Genomic DNA, 23,857 nt, shown 5'->3' on the forward strand with positions numbered 1-23,857 from the left:
TTATAGTGTCAATACAGACTGTGGAAAGTTTGGGATACCATACAATACAAGGAAACATTACAGCAAACTAGCTTTATCGAGGCAATATGTTGTTCATTCATTTTTCAGCTGCCTTTGACTCTTCATGACCCCATTTGGGGTTTTCTTGGCAGAGATACTAGCATAGTTTGCCATTTCTTTCTCCAGCTCATTTAACAGATGTGGAAACTGAGGTCTTCCTGACTCCAGGCCCTGTGCTCTATCCACCTCACTACCTAGATGTCTACTGAGGCATATTACTTATATGTAATATGAGGGTTGGTCAGGGAGCATGGTGGAAACAGAGTGTTGGAAGGAATAAGGCACCTCCTTCCCAAACAGTAAAGTCTGGTGGGAACCATGGTATATGCTTATGTGGGTCAAGCAGAATCAGGTAAGGGACAATGGTTTATGGCTGTTGATCGGGCTTTAAAAAAAAAAAAACTTTCCTGAGGTTTCTTCATTTAATGGAGTGAAGAGGCTATTTGCGGTCATTCCATAAAGTCATCTCAAACCCATACTTTTCCTTCTACAAACTCGGAGCACCATCCACCCATTCTGATTACACCTTTTAGCCTGCTCTCCAAGAAAATGCCAACAGGTTTTAGGTGGAAATAATATTTTGAAATGGGTCAAATCACATCCAGTGACTTCATTGTGATTCAGTCTGGGTTTGGAGGCACAAGGTGTTCAAAATCAACTGCAAATTTGTCTTTTATGTGGAAGGTTTTTACTATATATTTTAATAGTATGAAATGGAAATTGGCTCCTTATTTTGTCAGCAAAAAAGGCATGGAACTGGTTGGTTCTCTAGGGGGATAGGCAAACTGGCACACCTTGTTCTGCTTCTTTAAATGAATGGCTTCACTTTCCATAAAAGTAAAATCATCCATTGATAGCTATGTGACTATAAAGACCAACTTTGACTCTTGGGAATAGATGAGAAAAAGGCATGCCTCCCTTCTTTGTAGAAATGGGGGTTCTGTAGGTGTGGAACATTACATATTTGTCAGACTCAGTTGACATACTTGTTCATTTTACTTACCTGCTCTCTGTGTCTGTCTTTCTGTCTCTGTCTCCTCTGTCTTTCTCTGTCTCTTCTGTCTCTGTCTGTCTGTCTGTCTGTCTGTCTGTCTGTCTCTCTCTCTCTCTCTCTCTCTCTCTTTCTCTCTCTCTCCTTTATTTAAAAGGATGAACTCCCCTAGGAGGGATAAATTTGAAGGTGACAATAAAACAAAACATAATTTTAAAAAACGGGGCATCTAGGTGGCACAGTGGATAGAGCACGGCCCTAGATTCAGGAGGACCTGAGTTCAAATCCTACCTCAGACACTTGACACTTACTAGCTGTGTGACCCTGGGCAAGTCACTTAACCCCCATTGCCCCGCAAAACAAAACAAAATAAAACAAAAACTATTCCTCTATACAACTCTTTAAAGATTCCTCTGTACAATTACATTTTCCCTCTGTAGCTGGTGGTATAATGAGCTAAACAATCTTATTTACCATGCCTTATAAGCAACCCCAGTTTGTGGCATCAGAACCAACATGTTTATAAGCATGAAACAGCAGCCCGGAATGTTATAATTTAAAATATGTGATTATTATGCAGGAAAAGGGCTGTCTGCACAGTAGTATGACAACAGTTACTAGGCTTTTTGTGGGCTCAGCCACTAAACATAAAATAAGTTCCTTGGGCTACCATTATCTGTTCTTTAGTGAATTGGCACATGCTGATACATGGATTCCACTTTTGCAAAACTGCAGCCAAAATGATAAACTCTCTGGTGGTTTTCATTTTTAGGAGAAAGATTTCATTACCACATTGCATGCCGGAGAGCTCCATTGAGAAAATTCCAGTAGAGTAGGATGTGAGTTAACGCCTAAGTCAGACAAAATCTGAATCAATTTTTCCTAAATACCAGCTGAATATAATATTTAAAACCACAATCCCTGACTAAGCATTTTTACTTATATCCTTATCACACCAAGTGTTAAATCCATACAAAGTTACACTAAAAGCTTTAACAAAATAATCCAGACCTGTGATTTTATTGGAATAACAAACAAAATCAGGAGGGAAATTAATAATTGCAAGAGATTGCCCAATGCCTTTCTCTTTCTCAGACATACACACATTTGGGGAACTGAAGAAACTTTAAAAACACTAGAAAGAATTTAGAAGGAATGTGACTCACTCTAATAAAGTAAGAGAGCAGATAGGCAGAAATGGTAGGAAATTAGGGGAAAGAATGCATTTTGTCTAAATTAGACTGAAACACAGGAATTTAACAATTACTCAGTTTATTCCATGGATGGAGAGCTTTCCCTGTGTAGACAGATTCTCCGATTGCTGAATCAGATACCAACAATATTTATAGCCCTACAAAACACTGGAACAGTGAATGGATTAGTTGATGAGTTTCACAATCCTTATACAGAGACACAAGGGATATATAGGTGGGCACTGTCATTTCGCAGAGGTCTTTTTTTGTTGTTTTGCTTGTTTGTTTTTTGCTTTTTAATCCAAAATGGCCTTCTGCCTAAAATGGCTTCCACACTTTGTAAGGGACTGAAAGGGAGAGAAAACGGCAACAGAAAAGATCAATCATGGCAGTAACCACAGGAGAAGAGGTAAATTCTAAAATTAGAAATAGTCACTCAGTAATTTCTCTATCAGAACCTTGTGGGTACTCAGTTATTTTTCATCTGACCTCAGTTCCCTCATCTATAAAAAATGAAAGGGTTTGGGGCAGCTAGGTGGCGTAGTGGATAGAGCACCGGCCCTGAAGTCAGGAGTACCTGAGTTCAAATCCGGCCTCAGACACTTAACACTTACTAGCTGTGTGACCCTGGGCAAGTCACTTAACCCCAATTGCCTCACTAAAAAAAAAAAAAAAAGAAAGGGTTTAAACTAGAGGCTTCCTAATGTAAAAAAGAGAACCAGATTCCCTCTCCACCCCACATATATGGAATCACCTTTTTGTTATCAATACCATGTTAACAACCTTAATACCTCATTAGCTCTGCTATCTACTCTTTCCTTTTTGTGACCATATCACTTATGGGGATAACCAAAATCTCCCTTCCTTACACTAAGATGCTGTCAAGCTCTAAATTTCCATGATTTTATTTTCCTCACTACTGAGCCACCGCAGTGTATACCACTTTACATCCCATAGCTCATCTCTGGGGCATCTTCTATCCAGGGATGGGACATTACTATACCTGGAACACCTAAGGTAGGCATGGCAGTTAGTTGACACTGGATAGAACACTGCGTCTGGAGTCAGAAAGATTTGAGTTCAAATTTGGGCTCAGACACTTGCAAGCTGTGTAATTCATAGCAATGACTTAACTTCTGTCTGCCTCAGTTTCCTCAGCTATAAAATAGGGGTAATAATAGCACACACCTCCCAGAGATATTGTGAGAATTGAATGAGACAATTAATATTTGTAAAGCACTCGGTACAATGCCTGACACATAGTAGGTATTATATCAATGCTAACTATTACTATTTCTATTACTACTACTTCTATTACTACTACTCCTTATTATCATTATTATTATCATCATCATAGTTAGTAGTAGTAGTATTTAGATAGCTCTAAATTATATCTGGACCACAGAATCATTTATTGCTTACTCCTCCAATTCTGATACCCTGGTGTATAGACTCAGTTGCAGCACAGACCACAACCTAGAATCAATTCAGACACATTCCCAGTCATCAAAGTAAAAACACAAAGAGAGAAAAACCACAATTGCTCTGGCCCACCCAGGATCCAACAGTCTCCCTCCCTACACTGAACAAAACTGCTTGTGACTGATACACCAGCTCCATTTCCCCTTTTTTTACTCCCCTGAACACTTTTCCCTAAGAAGTGGCAATCTTGGAGCAATCAGCTCCTGATCCCATTCTTCTCTTCCCCATAGGACAGTGAGAACCTCTTCCTTGCTGAACAATGTACCACCTGCGCCCCCTAAACAAGCATTTTTTACTATTCTACTACTACTTATATATACACAAGCCCACTGTTATACACACTACCATAACAACGGCATATTTTAGTGAACAAACTACAGTTATCCCTTCCACAGTGAGACTCCTTCCATTACCGTTTCAATATATCATGGATTGGCATAAGAAATTAAATGGGAATTTGGGGGAAGTTTTGAGGAGCCCACAGAAAACACAGAAAAGGTTTAGAAACTCAGAAATGCATAAAATAAAGGTATAGTATTGTATAATATCAACATTTTTTATCTTTTAATACCATAATAATTCAGACTTCTCTGGTAGAAAGAGAAGGTCCAAAAACATTTCTGCAAATTTTCCAGATTGCAGGGATGCCACTCCCCTAACCTTTCCCCCCCTCTTCCTTCCCCCCTCCCGGGAATGTGTGTACTAGATTTTCAGCAAGGAAGACCTGAACTCTCACCCCTCCTCTGATGTGCTGATGTGTGAATTCACAGTATTCAATTAGCTGTGGGCAACTTATTTAATCTCTCTGAACCTGAAGCAAATGTTTTTAGACTTACCTTCTAAATTGACTGTGCTACTTCAGTGATGAAATTTCAGATCCTAGATATACTGATGTATACAGATACTATAAATGTTATATTCCAGTAAGGTCCTACTTTCATGTCTCATCAGAGCAGGGCCTCTCAGAGACTGTTATCATCAGTAGAACACAAGCTTTGGCAAAAAGCTAAAGAGGCAAGTCAACAAGCATTCATTAAATACTTAAACTATACTCTGGGCATTTCAAGTAGAGTCCTAGAAAAGGAATCTCTCAAGTATCAGCTTAGTCAGGTTTGGAGAGGTTTGTTTCCAAATGTTTGGCCAGTAGGTGACATGTTTTATAGTCCATTGAAATGGATGAAGTCGGTCTCCTAAAATGGCGGGATAATCTGGTTCAACAGGGGTGGTATGATCTTTCCAATACAGTTTGAAATATTATGATTCAGGAGCAACTGTATGGTGTAGTAGATAGAGCACCGGCCCTGGATTTGGGAGGACTGAAGTTCAAATCCAGCCTCAGACACTTGACACTTACTAGCTGAGTGACCCTGGGCAAGTCACTTAACCCCAATTGCCTCACCAAAAAAAAAAAAAAAGGAAAGAAAAAAGAAATATAATGATTCATTCGAGGAATTTTCACCATCATCAGGAGAGAAAATGCCAAAAATAAACATAAATAGTATCATAGATGGAGAGTTGGAATAGGCCTCAAAGGTCATCTGTTTCAATCACCTCATTTTATAGATGAATAAGCAGTGGTTCAGAGGAGTTAAGGGTCTTGATCAAGATCATACAACTAGTCATTTCATAGGATACCATTGTAACAACAAGTTTCCTAGAATCAAAAGTACTTAAGTTACTAAAGAATTAATGCATTTTCTAAATTCCCATCTTATATTTATGCTAACTTATATCATTTCATTTTAGATGGTACCTCAAGTGTATTGTCCACTCTAAGCAGAGCAGGTAATGTCAATTATTTTAAAATTTTAATGGCATGTTTCTTTCATTGGTCACCCAGTCAGCTGGATTTAGCTTAAAAATTCTCCCAACCATCCTGTCTCCTCTCTGCCTTCAATTGTCCCCTCCTGCTCACTCTTCTTTAATTATTTTAATGTAATTTGAATATCCTCTTAACCTTGACTTGCTGGTTTAGCAAAGGTCACAACAGTTTTGATGGAACCAGGCACAAAAGGATGTGTTAGATCTGGAAAAGAAAGTATTAACACAGATTATTTATCTTAGGCAGTTCGGATGACTACACACCAGTCTTTCCCAAATTCAAACAGAAATGCCACCAACCACAGCCCACAAGACTGAAATCTAGAGAAAAATTCATAGATAATATGAAAGAATGGCATTTCTAAAATACTGAAAAAGCAGAATTACTTAATCCAACCCTAGCTATCCTTAAGAATTTTTCCAGTATCAGCCCTTAAACCATTTGAATGGATCAAATGGTCTTCCTTGGCTTAGTTCTTCAGAAAATTCATGCCCTGTACACATTAGTAAAGCTTCCCAGTTGGCTATCCCTCCACTGAATGCATCTGAATCACACTCTTTACTGCTTCTTCTATGTCTTTAGTCATGAATTCCATCTGTCCCTAGGGAGCTGGCCAGTTCATTTTGGGTAGCAGGTGGGTCTCTTTTGAGAATTGAGGATGAGGAATGGAATGCTAGTATGACTAGTAGCTCTCAGGCACTTTGCTGCCTCACAAGGACTGATAGTACTGGCCAGTGGAGCCTTTACCCCCAAGAGGCAACTAATAGGAAATTTTCCTCAGCCATACCATGGCTGATATTCCAGTAGCCAACAGAATTACAATTACTTTTCCTAAAAATGACTATTTACTTTCTTCCATCCTCTTAAGCCAAATTCAGGACCCAGTAGTACAAAAGAGCAGCCAAACTATTCTGAGCATCTTCTTTATGGATAGGGAGGATGGTGGGATGTGGGAAGGAGGCACTCTGGAGACTTAGACAAGCATGGTTCTATTGTTGCTTTGCTCTGTGATTCTTGTTGGCTGTGTCTAGCTTCTTTCTAACTCATAAAATGGGGATAATGCTGACCTATGTCATAAGGGAATGTAAAAGGGCAGTTTTTCCCACACAAAAAAATTGATTGCAGAATGTCCTGGTATGTTAATGACACTTACATGATTCCCCATTAACCAAGGCCATTACTTTAAAGTTTCATTCCCTACCCACTCTCTTCTCATACATTGGCCTTCCCTTCACTACCTGCAGGGCTGGAACCAACTCATCCCTTAGTTTCCAAGCTTTATAAAAATAAGGCTAAATAACTGCAATGAGCCAAGGGAAGTACAGAAATATTTTTTAATCTCACAAAACTTTGAGAAATGAAAACATTGAGGTTTAATTAGGTAAGTTCAAGGTTGCTACTGCATGGAAATGCAATACGACAAATCCTTGTACCTACCCTTCTGAAAATGGTATAATTATAACATATTTGTGGTCCCCAAAGTAACTTATTTCCTTGGTGCTGCTGTATCAGCAATGTCCATGGGGCTTTTTTAAAAATCGCACTAAAAAAGGATTCTCATAACAGACTTTTTTTTAACAATCAGCAATTCTCTAATTTTAAAAATTGCTTCTTTGCAGAAAAAGCTAAAATCACTGTATTAAAAACCTTCAATACATCAGGTATGATTTAATATCAATATAAAGACTTTGTTCTTTTAAAAAGTAAAATGGGACATACAGTCAATGTTTATATTTTCTTTATATTTATTACAATATTTTGATTATTAAATCTGTGGTCAGTAAACAGATATTTATACCTACTAGGTACTTCAGGATAATGGTAAAGATCAACTACATTACCTTCCCTTAGGAAACTTGCACTTTAATAATGAGAAAAACAATACTGAAGTATGCACTCTGAGTATACCTAGGGAGAGATAAGTACCATAAGTACTTGTGTTTCCCCAGGGCTATTGTACTGGTGAGTTAGACAATGAAGATATTCTTAATCTAAAAGATCTGCTTTTTCAAAGTAATATTTTATTTCCCCCCTATTACATGTAAAAACAATTTTTAACATTCAGTGTTGAGCTCTAAATGCTATCTTCCCTCTCCCCCTTCCTCAAGATAGTAAGCAATCTGTTATGTTATACATGTACAATCATGTATAACATATTTTCATATTAGTCATTTTGTAAAAGAAAACTTGGACCAAAAAAACAAAAATTAATAGACTCCACCAGTTCTTTATCTGAAAGCCGATAGCATTTAAGAAGAACTTTTTGGAGGATTACATATTAAATTGTGTTTTAAGTGAAGAACAGAATTTATTTCAGAGTACCCACATAGTGTTAGGCAAATGTAGATAGATAGGTGAATGGATAGTTGGATGAATGGATAGATGGATGGATGGATGGATGGATGAATAAATGGATAGATGATAGATAGATAGATAGACAGATAAACAGACATATTTATATATGGTGTCCCAAAATTCTCATTGCAGTTTTAAGCTAAAACTGCACTGTTTATAATTTTAAAGAATTTCAGGATACCCTTTATATATACATATTTCCAACAAATCAAATAAAATTATACTACTGTGTGTGATATATATATATGCACATGTTAATATAATCCTATATATACATTTATTATAATTTATATATTTTATGTTCAGCTATATTTATACCATAGAATTTCATTACAGGTTCATGAATCACACACACACACACACACACACACACACACACACACATACATACATATAAGCAAGTATATTTAACAAAGGAAAGACTTTAAGGGTTTTTTCCTTGTCTCTTGTTTGTTGTTTTGTTGTGGTATGGTGTGTTTTTTTAATGAAAGTTTAATGAAAAAAAAGATAAAGATTGAAGAGTAGTAAAGAGACAAATTCCTCTAGTCACAAACTAGGAGATTAAATGATTTGCCTCTTGTGGAGCTCCTCAGGTACACTTTGCTTTTGCTTCACTAATACTCCAGGACCATGCACCCATCAGATAACTGAATCTGCAAACACGGGGCTGGCTATATGTGACATAACTCTTGATAACATGAGTCAGAAGCATTACTATTTCTTTGCAGGAGTAAAATCTCAGAGTAACATTTGCAATCTGTCATCTGTCTGCAGTGATTCAGGTGAGTACATCACCTTTCCTGGCTTTTTTCTGCAGGAAATTTCTTTTATTGTGAATAATGATCTAATTCAGGTAGGTTTTGTTTCTTTTTTTTCCCCTATCTATAGCTAATTCTATGGGGTTTATCTCTTTGATTCAAGATCTTACAATGGCCCTCGTGGCTATTAAACTAACTTAATAAAAGTGAATGTTTAATATATGTCTATTTTATTAATTAAGTAAAATTTATTTACCACATATTTAAATGTATTCAGAAACCAAAGATTAAAAAAAAAAGAGCTGGATCTGGAGTCCAAACAACCCAGGTTCAAATCCTGGCTCAGCCACTTAGGGCTGGACATTAGGCCAGTTGCATATCTTTCCTGGACCTCTCTTACTTTGATATTTTTTTTTCAGGGCAGTTAGGGTTAAATGACTTGCCCAGGGTCACACAGTTAGTAAGTGTCAAGTGTATGAGGCCAGACTTGAACTCACGTCCTCCTGAATCCAGGGCCAGTGCTTCATCCACTGTGCCACCTAGCTGCCCCTCTTACCTTGATTATTTGTTTGTTTGGTTTTTTTTTTAGTGTCTTACCTTGATTATTTAAAATGAGGGTGTTAGACTAGAATCAGTGATTCTTTGTTTGTTTGTTTTGTGAGGCAATTGGGGTTAAGTGACTTGCCCAGGGTCTCACTGCTAGTAAGTGTCAAGTGTCTGAGGCCAGATTTGAAATCAGGTCTTCCTGAATCCAGGGCCAATGCTCTATCCACCGAGCCACCTAGCTGCCCAAGAATCAGTGATTCTTAAACTGTTTGGTATCTTTATACCTTAAAAATTATCAAGGTCTCCTCCAAAGAGCTTTTGTTTATATGGATTGTGTCTATTAATATTTGCCATATTAGAAAATAAAATGGCTTCATGTTATTATGAAAAGAATTTCAATTTCTCAGGACCCCTGAAAGGGTCTCTAGGAGTCTTTGGACCATACCCCCTTTGAGAACCACTGGTTAGTTGAGATGATATCAAAGGTCCTTTCCAGCTCTAAATATGCTAGTGATATCCTGGTGTTAATTAGATATATCACTAATTCTTCTCATTATCTTATGAGCACATTTTCTATCAAATCTGCTTCCCATGTAAAGAGTCCCTTTCAAGCCATTGTATAAAATAAATCTATAAATAATACATAATGTGTTAATAGAAAGGTTATAGTCTGCTAAGCATAAATCAACTCATTATGCTAGGAGTTTGAAGCCTGAACTCTACCAAGCTCATTTGATACACTAATGCCAGTAATGTATTTTCCCTTCCCCAGCTCAAATTATCCGCTATTTTTAAAATTGAGGTGGAAATCTCATGAGAGCATGCTATTCTTGAAACCTGAATGTTTTCTTTTTCTGCTGGGGCCCTGAAGGAAAGGAACAACCACCTTCCTCATAGCATCTTGGCACCAGGGCTGTGTTTCCTCATTAAAACCTATGAGAGCAGGAACAAAAAAGATGACTAAAAGAAAATGTGTTTCAGCAATGAATTGGAGGGAGAGATCCCAGGAAAGGGAAAGAGAGTGGGAGCTATCTGAGCATTTTATAATATTAAGGAGTTAGGAATTCAGTAATAAAAATGGGGTCAGTCTGGAAGTATTTTGGGGGCCTATTCCCTTAGCTGTGGTCATAGTTAACTTTTTAATAATTTATTTGAAAAGCTCAGGCATGAAGCTTTTAAGTGATATCAGATCGGCTTTGGTTAAGGAAGAAGGCAGTTTCATGTAAACAACTTATTTTCAGATCCAAATATTACGGTAAACAAATGAAAAATTTACTAGTTTGAGCTGTGTTCTGGGCACCATGTTCCTGGTAGAGTCTGGCAGGAAAATATTGGCTGTTTTTGCTTCTGAAAGAAAATAAAGTACCCTTTCTGATTTTTTTTTCGGTCCAAAAGAGACCTATGATTTTTATTCACGTAGAAATGGCTTTCACTGATGCGAATTGGCAGTTGGTCTATAATTCATTATCTTAAGAAATCACCTGGGCCACTGAGAAGTTAAGTCAATTAACAAGCATTTACTAAAAGTAGAGCTATGACCCAGGCAATGTTCTGGGTTCTAAGGATACAAAAATAAAATAGTACCTGGCCTTCCAGAGTTTACATTCTATCAGACACATTCTAAATTATTTGCTTTTGATCAAAAGGCTAGCAGGTGTCCCAGACAAGACTTGAACTCAGGTTTTCCTGATGCCATAATTGCTGCTTCTTAGCAGTGAGTCATTCAGTCAATAAACATTTATGAAATGCCTGCTGTGTGCCAAGTAGGTTGTGTGGTGGACAGAGCACTGGGCCTGGAAACAGGAAGATCTGAGTTCAAATCCAACCTCGGACACTTACTAGCTATGTGACCCTGAGCAAATCACTTTAACCTCTGCCTTAATCCACTGCAGAAGGAAATGGCAAACCACTCCAATATCTTTGCCAAGAAAACCCCATTGGCATGCTATGGTCCCCAGGGTCATGAAGGGTTGGACACTACTGAGTGAACAACTATCACTTAGCAGTATGTCTGACACACATTAAGTGCTTAATAAATGACCGTTGACTGACTGACTAAATGAGAGTACAGAAGACTGAATCCCAACTGCCACAGAGCATAAGAAGAGGTACCCCTGAGAAAACCTCAGAAGTCCCAGTCCTACTCTGTGCCTCTAATAGAAGCTGTTATTTACCTGAAATTAAGACAAGTGGTCATTTTAGGGTCTAGGAAGTAGAGAAGGGTTAAGTTGTTCAAACTAACTTTGTAGCCTAAACTTAATTCATATAATGCCTAAGGATACTTGCCTCACAATACAACCTTGAAATAGATATTTATTATTCCCATTTTATCTTGAGGAAACTGAGGCTGAGAGCTTAAATGACTTGCTCATAGGTTCACTGGGCTAGTAAGTGTCACAACTGAGCCTTGAACCCAGTAATTCTGTATCCCACATCATGGGTTCTTTCTACTGTTTTCCTCTTTTACTCTAAATGAACTATTATTTGAATGAATTCTTCATTTTTTTCACTACTTAGAAAGTATTGTATAGCTACCACATACATTTAGGTGCTCATTCACTTAAACTAACAAGCAGAGGCCCTGAATCAAGGAGGAAAACACCAGGGGATTATAGTTGTTTACATTTACAGAGCCGCTTGAGCATAGAGGTATGAACATGATGTTAAAGAGTTAGAAAAATACATTAAGAGGAAAGAAGAGTGTAGTGTATTCAGTGGAGGGCCACCTTCTACAGAAAGCCTTTCCCAGTCCCTTCTGTTGACTATTTCCAATTTATCCTGTATATAGCCTGTTTGTGCCTAGTTGTTTGCATGTTGTCTCCCCCATTAGACAGTGAGCTCCTTGACAGCAGGAACTTTTACCTTGCTTTGTACCCCCACCCTTAGTACAGTGCCCGACACATGTTTGTTGTTCAATGACAGTTGTGTCCAACTCTATGTGACCCCATGTACTAAGTCTATGAAACTTTTTTGGCAAAAATACTGCAGTGGTTTGCCATTTCCTTCTCCAGTGGATTAAGTTAAACCGAGGTTAAGTGACTTTCCCAGGGTCACATAGTCGAAGGCCAGATTTGAAGTCAGGTCTTCTTGACTCTGGGATCACTGCTCTATCTGTGAGCTACCTAGCTGTACCTGCTAGAGATATTTTTAAAGGGGGAAGGGCTATTTAAAAGGTGCTAAGGATATTTTTTTAAGAGGTGGCAAACAGACAAAAAATTGTCCTCACTCTCAAGAAATCCAGTCTATCAGGAGACTTGTTGTTCAGTTGTTTTCAGTCATATCCAATTCTTTGTGAACCCATTTAGGGGTTTCTTGGCAGAGATACTACAGTGGTTTGTCCCTTCCTTCTCTAGCTCATTTTACAGATGAGGAAACTGAGTCAAACAGGGTTAAATGACTTGCCCAGCTAGTAAGTGTCTTTAGGGAAGATTTGAACTCAGGAAAATGAGCTTTCCTGACTCCAGGTCCAGCACTCTATCTACTGTGACACCTAGCTGCCCACTAGGAGAGTATTCAATCAATTAAATAGTAATCAAGCATTTCATAAGGGAGGAGAGTATTTGCCAAGTACCACATGAGGTACAAATGTGAGAAAAGCATAGCTCTTTTTTTTTTTAGTGAGACAACTGGGGTTAAGTGACTTGCCCAGGGTCACACAGCTAGTAAGTGTTAAGTGTCTGAGGCCGGATTTGAACTCAGGTACTCCTGACTCCAGGGCTGGTGTTCTATCCACTGCTCCATCTAAAAAGCATAGCTCTTAACATTCCAGTGAAATTCCCTATGCTAAAAGGAAAAGAGGGAAGGCCTCAGATCTCCACAGGCCTCAGCTTGGACTTTGCCTGAACTACCATGTTAACTTAAAGGCAAGGGTTCTTAACCTTTTAGTGTCTTAGACCCCTTACCCTTGCTGAACTCCTGCTGTCTATTTAAACAAGCAAATTAATCACTTTGGGGCACTAATGGGGGGAAATGCAATGTGATACAACTGCAATCTAATCAAGTGTTAGGGGTTGGACTGTGAGCATTGTTAGCAGTTCCAAAGCCAGGGTGGGGGTGCTGAGGCTATCTCTTGGAGCTGACTGTATTGAATGGAATGAAAATTAATTGAACAGGGAGGATATTGGAAATTATTTGGCACCTGAATGGGGGGGTGTGAGGGGAAGGAAGGGCTGAACATAAAGCATGCACATATGGACCTCTAAGGTGTGGAGAGATCTCTTATACTGTGGCCCCACTCCATGTCACAGCTTGGGAAAGGAGAAGCAATATGGTAGCCTTTGACAAATGGACACAGGTTCTGCACATCTGATGAGATTGTTACTCTTCTAAAACAGTTAACACATAATATTAATTGGAAATGAACCAGTAGAATCTAGGTTCATTGAGGGTAGAGACTTTCTTATATTTGTACCCCACATAGTACTTGTCAAATACTAATAAATGCTTGTTAATTATTTAATTGATTGAGCATCCTGCAGATAGAACAATATGTTAAATAGCATTACTCCATTAAACTATGAACTTTTTGAGAGCAGGCAATGTTTTTTGTTTGTCTTTCTTTATACTTCCAACACTTAGCAGAGTGCATGACACACAGTAAGTGCTTAATAAATAATTGCTGACTCTCTAACTAAATGAGAATTTTTTTAAGCGTATGACTAAAAGTATGAGTCTTTAAAAAAAATTTAAATACAACCTCAGTCTTCAGACTTTAAAAACACAAAGTTCAACATGTTTTATTTGTTTTTTAGTGTTCTATAGGGGTGTGGCAACATTTGAAGACCATGAAGAAAGCAATATTACCCAGGATATGAACATGGTAGGTTTTATTCCTTTTGAAAACTTGGGGAAGGGGAGGAAACAAATAAATAAAATAATAAATATTTAGTTATGATTAAGATTAAATTAATTGTTGTTTATATAAATAATTTGTGGGGGAGATAATGGCAGATTTTTTTATCAGAATAGGGAATTCCTAGTGAAGAAAGTTCCTCTATCATTGCAAATCTCTTCATTGTTTTGAGACTTAAGGTGGTACCTGGCACACTGAGAGGTTAGTTATTTGACAAGGGTCACACAGACAATAGGGGTTAGAGGTAAAGTTTGACCTCACCAAAGAGAGAAAGAACAGAGGTCTTCTGGACCCCAAGGTTCACTCTATGTCTCCTCATATACTTATGAATTTAATATATAAAATGTTTTAGTTTAAACAATGACTTCTGCAGAACTGCTGGTTTATTAAGTACTACAACTGAATATGAGTTCCTAACAATCAAAGCATGTTCTTAATAATTGTTAGTTAGTTTTCCCTCGGATAAAAAGGGGGGGGCAGGGCAGGAAATGCTTGAGACAATCCTATTCTGTTACTACTGTAAAATACAGTGTATGTTAGAAGTTCCTCACTAAGAAAGAATAGAATTTAATCAAATCCAACATTATTTGACCATACACTTTTCTGAAGTTGGTCCCATTCCAACCAGTTCCCATGAGATATAGTGCCTGGCACATATTAGTCATTTAATCAATACTTGATTGAATGATTGATTTTTTACCAACTGCAGAAAACTCTAGGATTGTCCTAGGTTGTCCTCCAGTCTTCCTGGTAATTCTTGAGCTGATTCTTAGATCCTTCTTCCAGGTTTAGGGTATTGTTTTTACCATTATAGAAAGTTTGGTGTTATCTAAAAACCCATTACAATAAAGTAACCAGAATACCTCATAGGGGAGGAGTAAAAAACCTAGCTTCCATGGGACTTTCAGAATGGGGTATGTCAGAAATAAATATCTCAGACCTCTTTTTATCCAGATCTTGTCCTAAAAATCCCAGGTTCAACTACAACAGAAATGATAGGTTGCCTATTCTATTCTCAGATAGGAATCCAGTTCTCTATTCTTTTATATAGGGCTATGGAATGTAGCTGCAAAGTGACCATATAGCTTCCTGTTAAGGTGTAAGAAATGAGGTACAACTAGTATCTTAACCGTCTTGAACTTTTTATGCTTCTGACAGAACCAAGATGCGGTCAATGCCACTTTAATTGAAGACCTACCATTAAACAAATCAAAGTAAGTAATATATTATTTGATTGATTCTCTTAAAGTAGTGCCCAGTCCTCTTTTCTTTTGGTATTGGCAGCAAAGAAAGAGAGATTTGTCAATTTGCTTTGTATGGTTATGTACATAGTCACTGAGCACCAAATTATATGGTGCCATCCTCTTCTCATTGGTTGGAAATTGGAGGGAGTATTGATGCCATTGGTATCTGAGATTCAGCAAGATTTATTAATCATCTTAATAAGAAGAATTATTGTTAGAACTCTGTAGAACTCATTCTGTTCAAATCCCACTGTTGCTGAAAAGGCCAAAATTGAACAATTCTATGAAGACAAACATCATCATAGGGGATTGGAATACTGGAGCAAGAAATCAAAAGATAATTGGAATGACAGGCCCTAAAGTATAAAATGAAGCAGGACAGAGACTAATAGAGTTTTATCAAGATAACTCACTGGTCATAGCAAACACTCTTTTGCAGCAACCCAAAAGGCAACTCTACACATGGACATCACCAGATGGTCAATATCAAAGTCAGCGTGATTACATACTTTGCAGCCAAAGGTAGAGAAGCTGTATATAGTCAGTTAAAACAAAATCTGCAGCCGACTGAGGCTCAGAACATGAGCTTCTTATTACAAAATCCATACTTAAATCGAAGAAAGTAGGGAAAACCAACAGACCCACATAGGCATGATCTAAATAACATTACATGTGGCTATAAAGTAGAAGCAATGAATAGACTTATTAGTTATAATATATGAAGAACTATAGACAGAGGTTTGCAATATTGTTCAAGAATAAAACCAAAAAAATTCCAAAGAAAAGAAGAAGAAAGAAAAATGGCTATCTCATGAGGCTTTATAAATAGTGGAGGAAAGAAGAAAAGAGAAAAAGAAAGGAGAAAGGGAAAGATATACCCAACTGAATGCAAAATTCCAGAGAATGGAAAGGAGAGAGAAGATTTTTCTTAAATGAGTAATGAAAAGAAAGAAAACAATAGAATGGGAAAGAGAAATTGAACATAAAATGGCCATAATAAAAGACAAAAATGATAGAGACCTAACAGAAATAGAAGAGATTAAGAAGACGTGGCAAGGATATACAGAAGAACTATACCAGAAAAATCTTAATATCACCAATAGCCATGATAGTGTGGATACTGATTTAGAGACAGACATCCTGGAGAATTAAGTCAAGTGGGCCTTAGGAAGTATTGATAACAATAAGGCTAGTGGAAGTGATAGAACTGGAACTGAACTACATAAAATCCTAAAAGATGATGATGTTAAAGTGTTGCACTCAATATGCCATTAAATTTGGAAAACTCAACACTGTCCACTGGATTGGAAAAGATCTCTTTACATCCCAGTCCTAAAGAATAATGCTGAAGAATGTTCAAATTACCAAACAATTGTGCTCATTTCACATGCCAGCAAGATTATGCTTAAGATTCTGGAAGCTAGGCTTCAGCATTATGTGAACCAAGAATTACCAGAAGAGAAGGCTGGTTTTTGAAGAGACAGATGAACTAGAAACCCAATTGCCAACATTCACTGGATTATGGAGAAAGCAAGAGAGTTACAGAAAATCATCTACTTCTACTTCATTGACTAAAACCTTTGACTGTGGGGATCACATCAAAATGCGGCAGATCCTCAAAAAGATGGGAGGACCAGATCATCTTACTTGTCTCCTGAGGAACCGGTATGCGCATGAAGGAGCAACAGTTAGAACCAAACATGGAACAGCTGATTGATTTAAGATTGGAAAAGAAGTACAAGGCTGTATACTGTCACCTTATTTATTTAACTTATATGCAAAGTACATCATTCCAAAGTCCAGGCTAGACAAAGCAAAAGCTATAATTAAGGTTGTCTGGAGAAATATCAACAATCTCACATATTTGGATGATACCAATGGCAGAAGGTGAAGAGAAATTAAGAAGCTTCTTTATGAGAATTGAAGGAAGAGAGTGTAAATGCGGGCTTGAAATTTAACATCAAAAGAACCAAGATATTGGCAATTGGTCTCATCACCTCCTGGCAAATAGAGGGAAAAACAAATGGAAACATTGTCAAATTTTATATTTTGGGGCTTAAAGATCACTGCAGACAGTAACTGAGGCCATGAAATTAAAAGACACTATGGCAAATCTGGACAGCATACTAAAAAGCAGAAACATCACCTTGCTGACAAAAGTCCATGTAGTCAAAGCTATGGATTTTTTTTTTTTATAGTAGCAACATATGGCTGTGAGAGTTGGACCACAAGGAAAATTGAGCTCTACAGAATAGACACTTTCTAACTGTGCCTCTAGAAAAGACTTTTGTGAGTCCCTTAGACAGCATAGAGATCAAATCAGTCAATACTTCAAGATATTAATTCAGACTATTCTTTGGAAGGACAAATGCTGAATCTAAAGCTAAAATACTTTGGCAATATAATCAGTAGACAGGACTCATTGGAAAAGACCCAGATATTGGGAAAGATTGAAAGCAAAAGGAGAAGCAGATGGCAGAGGATGAAATAGATAGATAGTGTTATGGAAGCAATGAATATGAACTTGGACAGACTTTGAAAGTGAAGCATAGAAAAGCCTGGAGTGCTATGGTCCACGGGGTCTGGAAGAGTTGGACTGAGCAAATGAACAATAGAATTCATGCCTTTTTTGGAGAGGTCAGATTTTCATTGAATGTCATTACAAGCTCCTTGAGAGCAGGAACAATGTTTTTTAATCTTTGTATCACTGGAGCCAAGAACAGTGCCAGGCACATAATTGGTGCTTAATAAATGCTAATTGATTGATTGTCTAAGGCATACCTTTCCTAGACATTTCGTTTGAAGAAGAGGGCAGATAGGTGGCACAGTGGATAGATCATTGGCCCTGAAGTTGGGAAGACCTGAGTTCAAATCTCACCTCAGATACTTACTTGCTGTGGGACCCTGGGTAAGTCACTTAACCCCAGTTGCCTTAAACATCTGGTGCCATCTCCAGTCATCCGGATATATATCTTGCCACTGAACCCCAATGGTTCTGGAGGAGAGAGTGAGGTTGGTGACCTTGCATAGCCCTCACTCACTTAAATAAAATTCACTGCAAATCTTGACATCACCCTGATGTCATGGTCCTCTTCAATAATGTAGAACAAACAACAACAACAGTTTGAAGAAGAAAATACAAAGAAATTCATACAAAGAAGCATACATAAGTAGCATTCTCAAATACATTACAAATACTTCCAAAATGTCCTTCTTTAGGTTGGCATACACCAGGGAACAATTATAGTTTTTCTTGATCACCTAAAATGGGTAACCTATACTTTTTTCATTATAAAGATTAAAAAGAGCCAAAAATAAAATAAAATAAAGATTAAAAACAATGCCATAGCTACAGTGATTAGTCAGCCTTGCATGCTGTGAACTCTCCTGCTTTGAGGAAATCTCCCAACTCTCCAAAAATCTCACCAGATATTAATGAAATTTTGACCCATATTCAAATAGGTCAAAATATTGTTTTCAATCCTCCCAGAAAAATACATTATAATTACACTTGGAATAGATAACATGTAGCAAAGATGGGTCTGGAGCACATAAAACTAACAGATTTCAACCAGTTGGATCTGGGACTTGGTGGATGTTGTATCTGAATTTTAATTTCCTTTGTGACCTATCCATTTGTATTTTTCCTTCAGATAGAAATCTGTGTGTGTGTAGCTAATCCTTTAAGCCTTCCCTAAATCCTCTTAATTCCAATACTTGCTTTCTTTAAATTATATCCTATTTATACTATATTTAGCTTGTTTGGTATATATTTGTTTGTATATTGTCTTCCCCATTTAATTGTAAGTTCCTTGAGGGCAGGGATGATCTTTGCATCTTTTTTTTGTATGCCCAGATCTTAGCACAATGCCTGGAACATAGTAGGCTCTTAATAAATGTTTATTCAATTGGTGTAAAAGATCCTTGAAGGGAAAAATAGATCTAAAAAGAAAAAATGTTTTTATTCAGTTTGATGATAAATATTGTCTTAATTAACAGGCCATTTTACTCACATGCATTTGGAAACAGTAGATAGTTTAGTGTGTCTGTAACTCACTAATTCTAGTAGGGTCACATTAGCTTTGACTATTTTGATGGGTAACCATCCCTGAATTTTCTCTCTTCTTAGCCCCATCTTCTTAAGGCCCCAGATGAAGGCCTGAATTCAATTATGCATACCTTAGTATGGATTAACTTCATCAGATTCTATTCCAAGCTATCAGCCACACTAAGGGAATGAAGAGTTTTTTATAGGGGAGGATTAAGAAGGATGAAGGAAGAAGATATGATTGTAGATCATGGGAATTTATCTAAAGACAACAGTGTTCTCTGAGGAGAACATTCAGAGTGCACTGGGGCTGGGGAATGCTGACCTAGTAGAGAATTAGGGTACGAAGTGCTCATGGTGTAAGGAAAGGAAGTGTAAAAAAGTGGAAGAGGAATATAGATTGGGAAGTGGGAGAACACCAAAGACAAATTTCCTCTCCTTTGAAATTTTGCTTAATACTAGCCCTGTTTCTTTCCCTGTGTAGTTACAGAACTGATTCTTTGTTCACACACTTGTAATGAATAGCAAAATTCTATAGATGAACTGGAATTCAGGTCCACCTGTAAGATCTTGTCATTCATTACAAATCCAGAACAGAAACTCAGATTCTCAATGCATATCATTTGGGGGCAGCTAGGTGGCGCAGTGGATAAAGCACCGGCCTTGGATTCAGTAGTACCCGGGTTCAAATCCGGCCTCAGACACTTGACACTTACTAGCTGTGTGACCCTGGGCAAGTCACTTAACCCCCATTGCCCTGCAAAAAAAAAAAAATTTAAATCAATGCATATCATTTTTCATTGTGTGAGAGATTCACTCCTAAGAGATATCTCTTATTATACCCCTTCCCAAACATTCCCTTAATATTGTAAGGAATTCATTGCAATTCGGGGTTTTCATAACCCTATCTTTGCTTCATTATGGTCAGACTGAAAGAAATGTAAGCTTGAAAAGCCTAAGAGAAGATGGGTGTGTACTTTGGTAGATAATTGAACAAACAAGAGGAATTCTGACCACAGGGAACATTTATGGAAACTAAGTAACTAAGCCTCCCCTAACAGTCCATTTGGGTATCTGAGCCAATTGGAGACTCAGCATGGCTAAAAAACGCCCCTTCCTGTGGGAGAGACAGTTAGAGGAATTAGAGGAAAAGGCAGTTAGGGAGTTTTTCTGAGGAGAATGTTGTGAGAGAAACGGGGGAGGAAGGTAGAGACAGTCAGAGGAGCTGCTGGTGTTTGAACTTCAGACAAAAACAGAAGAGACTGCAAGATAATTCTCCTTAGAGCTACAGATTTCGGGTGGTGGTGAGTTTGTGTTTTTTGAGGCAAAGCTAGCTCTTTGGAGCTGGCTGTTCTGGAGGCAGGTTCGGAGTGCACGGGGCCTTTTTACTCCAGAGATTTATACATTGTTTCTAGTTCTATTAATCCCACTTGTGTTTTGAATTTGTTCCCATTAATAAAACCTGTTTTGTGTTTTTGAAAGAGGCTATTTCCTTTCTTACCCCAATATTAAGGCGAGCCACCCAATGAACTCTTCCCATACTAAATTTGGCCCTTACAATATCAACATTATAAATGTCATACACAAGAAATGTATACCTATTTTATTGTCAATAAAATTATTTAATAGCTTTCTTAAGCTGATTTAATTTCAAATCCCATTATTTTACAGACTTTCAGAACTCAACAAAACACTGGAAAGCCTAAGCGAGGTAAGCATGATTATTCCTTTGATTTACTCATTAGTATGGGTACTTGGTGGGGCTGTTGTAGGAATGGGGGTCAGGGAAGAACAGTAAGGGATATTGTTCTACTATATTTCTGAGAAGATAGATATCAGTATCTTTAAATTTTCAGAGAATTGTCATAAAGAAGGGGGATTTGAAGTGTGTTGCTCCAAATGGCAGGACTAGGACCATTAGATGAAAGTTCTGGGAAGACAAATTTGAGCTCAATTTGAGAAAGATCTCCCTAATCATTTGAGTCATCCAACAGCAGAAAAGACTGATTTGTGCAGCAAAGCGGTTATATATATACATACATATGTACACATATATACATATATGGCTTTTATTATATTTTAGATATTCATACATAACTACTTTACTGTATATATACACAAAAATAGGTATATGTATATATACATATATGCATGTGTGTATAAATATATGTAAATCAGTTATTATTATTATCAAGTTCTCCATTATAGTAGTATTCATGTAGAGCCTAGATGACTGTCTGTCAGAGTTGTTTTGGGTAGCTAGAGTAGACGACCTTTCAAATCTTATGCATTTCTTAGATTCTGTGATTCTGAGTGAATCCCTGGGTTCAGGTACTTGACAGATTTCACTTTGCCAAAATAACATTTTTCCCCCTTTCAGTCTTATGTTATAGCATGCAGCACACAGAACCAAAGGTCAGTCATTTTTAAAATTCTTAAATTATATTCTTTAACTTTTAATAAGAAATATAATACTTCCCAGTCCTAGTTATGCTTATTTGCCTCATCTCTAATTTAGAGCCATCTGGTATTCCAGGGCATCATGCAGAACAATAATTTAAATTAATGTAGTGTTCTTCTTCTAAAAGTTCACAGTACTTTCACATCTATTATCTCATTCCTCTTTAGAGCACATCTTAGAAGTAAAGAGGGATAAATGGTGTTATGTCCTTTTTACAAAAATGAAGCACAGAGGTTAAGCAAGGCATCCAAGGTCTTGTAGGTATTCTGCAGATGAGCTAACAGATTTAAGTTCAGGCATTTTGACTCCCACCTAGATCTGGTCTTACTGGTAGAAATAAGGTTATATTTAGTCTTGAGTGCAACCAATCATTAAAAAATGTGTCTGGGCACCACTGGCAGACCAAGGTTTAACAAAGGAGAAGAAAAAGGGAAAAGGAAAAGCAGAAAAAAATCTTGGTACAAGGGGGAAGAGGAGAAGAGAGAGTGAGGAAAAAAAAGAGGTAAAGGGGTGGGAGGAGGAAAGATACATTTTGCTAAGGGTCATAGCATCCCTATAGGAATGATTTAGGTGTTAATCTGTACTACCTATCCCTAAAGATATTCCTAGATGAATAATCCAATAGTTTAAGGGTAGAAGTCTCAATATATCCGGTTTGTTTGTGCTAGCAAGAGAAACAGACCTACAGTATTATGTTTTATTCATCATGCCTGTAAATGGGCATGCTGATGCTCTGTCTTAAATGGAATAGTATGTTGGCACCTCAGAACAATATTTTTTTTTTAGTGAGGCAATTGGGGTTAAGTGACTTACCTGCCCAGGGTCACATAGCTAGTAAGTGTCAAGTGTCTGAGGCTGGATTTGAACTCAGGTACTCCTGACTCCAGGGCCAGTGCTCTATCCACTGTGCCACCTAGCTGCCCCAGAACAATATTATAATAATATAATTAAGGTATATCATATTACCTTATATCAAGTATACAAGAAGCACCCTGGTATAGTGTATAGAGAACCAGCTTGAGTCAACAAGACCTGGATTCAACTCCAGCCTGTGATAGATACATACTGGCTGAGTGACCCTGGACAAGCCATAACCTCTCAGTGGTCTGGGAGGGAAATTGTAAAACTCTAATATGCAGAAAAACAATTGCAGATACAGAATCTCCTCACTGGGAGCTCACTACATTAATGGAATCTTATTGGAGATTTATGTTCCCTCTCTCCTATCTGCCTCTGCCTCTATCTCTGTCTCTGCCTCCCTCTTTCTCTCTGTTGTCTCTCTGTCTCTCTTCTGTCTGTTTCTGTCTCTCTCATTCTGTCTCTTTATCACTGTATCTATCTTTATGTCTCTGTCTCTCCTTTGTCTGTCTCTGTTCTATCTTTCTGTCTCTGCCTATCTCTGTTTCTCCCTCTCTCTCAATCTGTCTTTCTCTTCTGCTTATCTCTGTCTCACTCTCTACTTCTCTCTCTTCTGTCTCTCTCTCCTGTCTCCCTCTTTTTCTCTCTGTCCTTCTCTCTTCTATCTCTCTTTGTTTCTGCCTCTGTCTATATTTCTCTCTGTCTCTCACCCTCTCTCTATTTCCATACATACACACATGCAGAAAGCATGGATAGATAGATAGATAGATAGATAGATAGATAGATAGATAGATAGATAGATAGATAGATAGATAGACGGATAGATGGATGGGTGGATGGATGGATGTGGATGTGATGTGGATGTGAATATACATATACATATACATATACATATACATATACATATACATATACATATACATATACATATACATATACATATACATATACATATACATATACATAGGGGGTGCAATGAGATGTAGTGAGGGGAAAACCCACTTAACACGGAGCCAAAAGACCTGGTTTCAAGTTGTCTCCACTTTTTACTAGCTCTATGACTTTAGGTTAACTTTGCTGAGTCTTACTTTACCTCATCTTAAATAGAGAGGTTGCATTTTGCACTCTATCTCACAGGGTTGTAGTAAATAGCAATGACATAATGTATGTAAGTGCTTGTAACCCTT

At 37.6% G+C, this 23,857-nt stretch overlaps 1 protein-coding gene across 1 annotated transcript in view; it reads left to right on the forward strand.

The window, feature by feature from the left end:
* Positions 1-23,857, forward strand: part of ADGRG2 (adhesion G protein-coupled receptor G2) — a 168,794-nt gene that overhangs the window by 108,110 nt on the left and 36,827 nt on the right. The window contains exons 7-13 of the mRNA XM_043994983.1: positions 5,473-5,511; positions 7,168-7,209; positions 8,632-8,685; positions 13,959-14,026; positions 15,218-15,273; positions 21,023-21,062; positions 21,732-21,766. Coding sequence (XP_043850918.1) covers positions 5,473-5,511; positions 7,168-7,209; positions 8,632-8,685; positions 13,959-14,026; positions 15,218-15,273; positions 21,023-21,062; positions 21,732-21,766 — 334 coding nt within the window. The remainder of the gene's footprint in view (positions 1-5,472; positions 5,512-7,167; positions 7,210-8,631; positions 8,686-13,958; positions 14,027-15,217; positions 15,274-21,022; positions 21,063-21,731; positions 21,767-23,857) is intronic.

This window comes from Dromiciops gliroides, chromosome 3 (genome assembly GCF_019393635.1).
Source record: "Dromiciops gliroides isolate mDroGli1 chromosome 3, mDroGli1.pri, whole genome shotgun sequence".
Classification (NCBI taxonomy): Eukaryota; Metazoa; Chordata; class Mammalia; order Microbiotheria; family Microbiotheriidae; genus Dromiciops; species Dromiciops gliroides.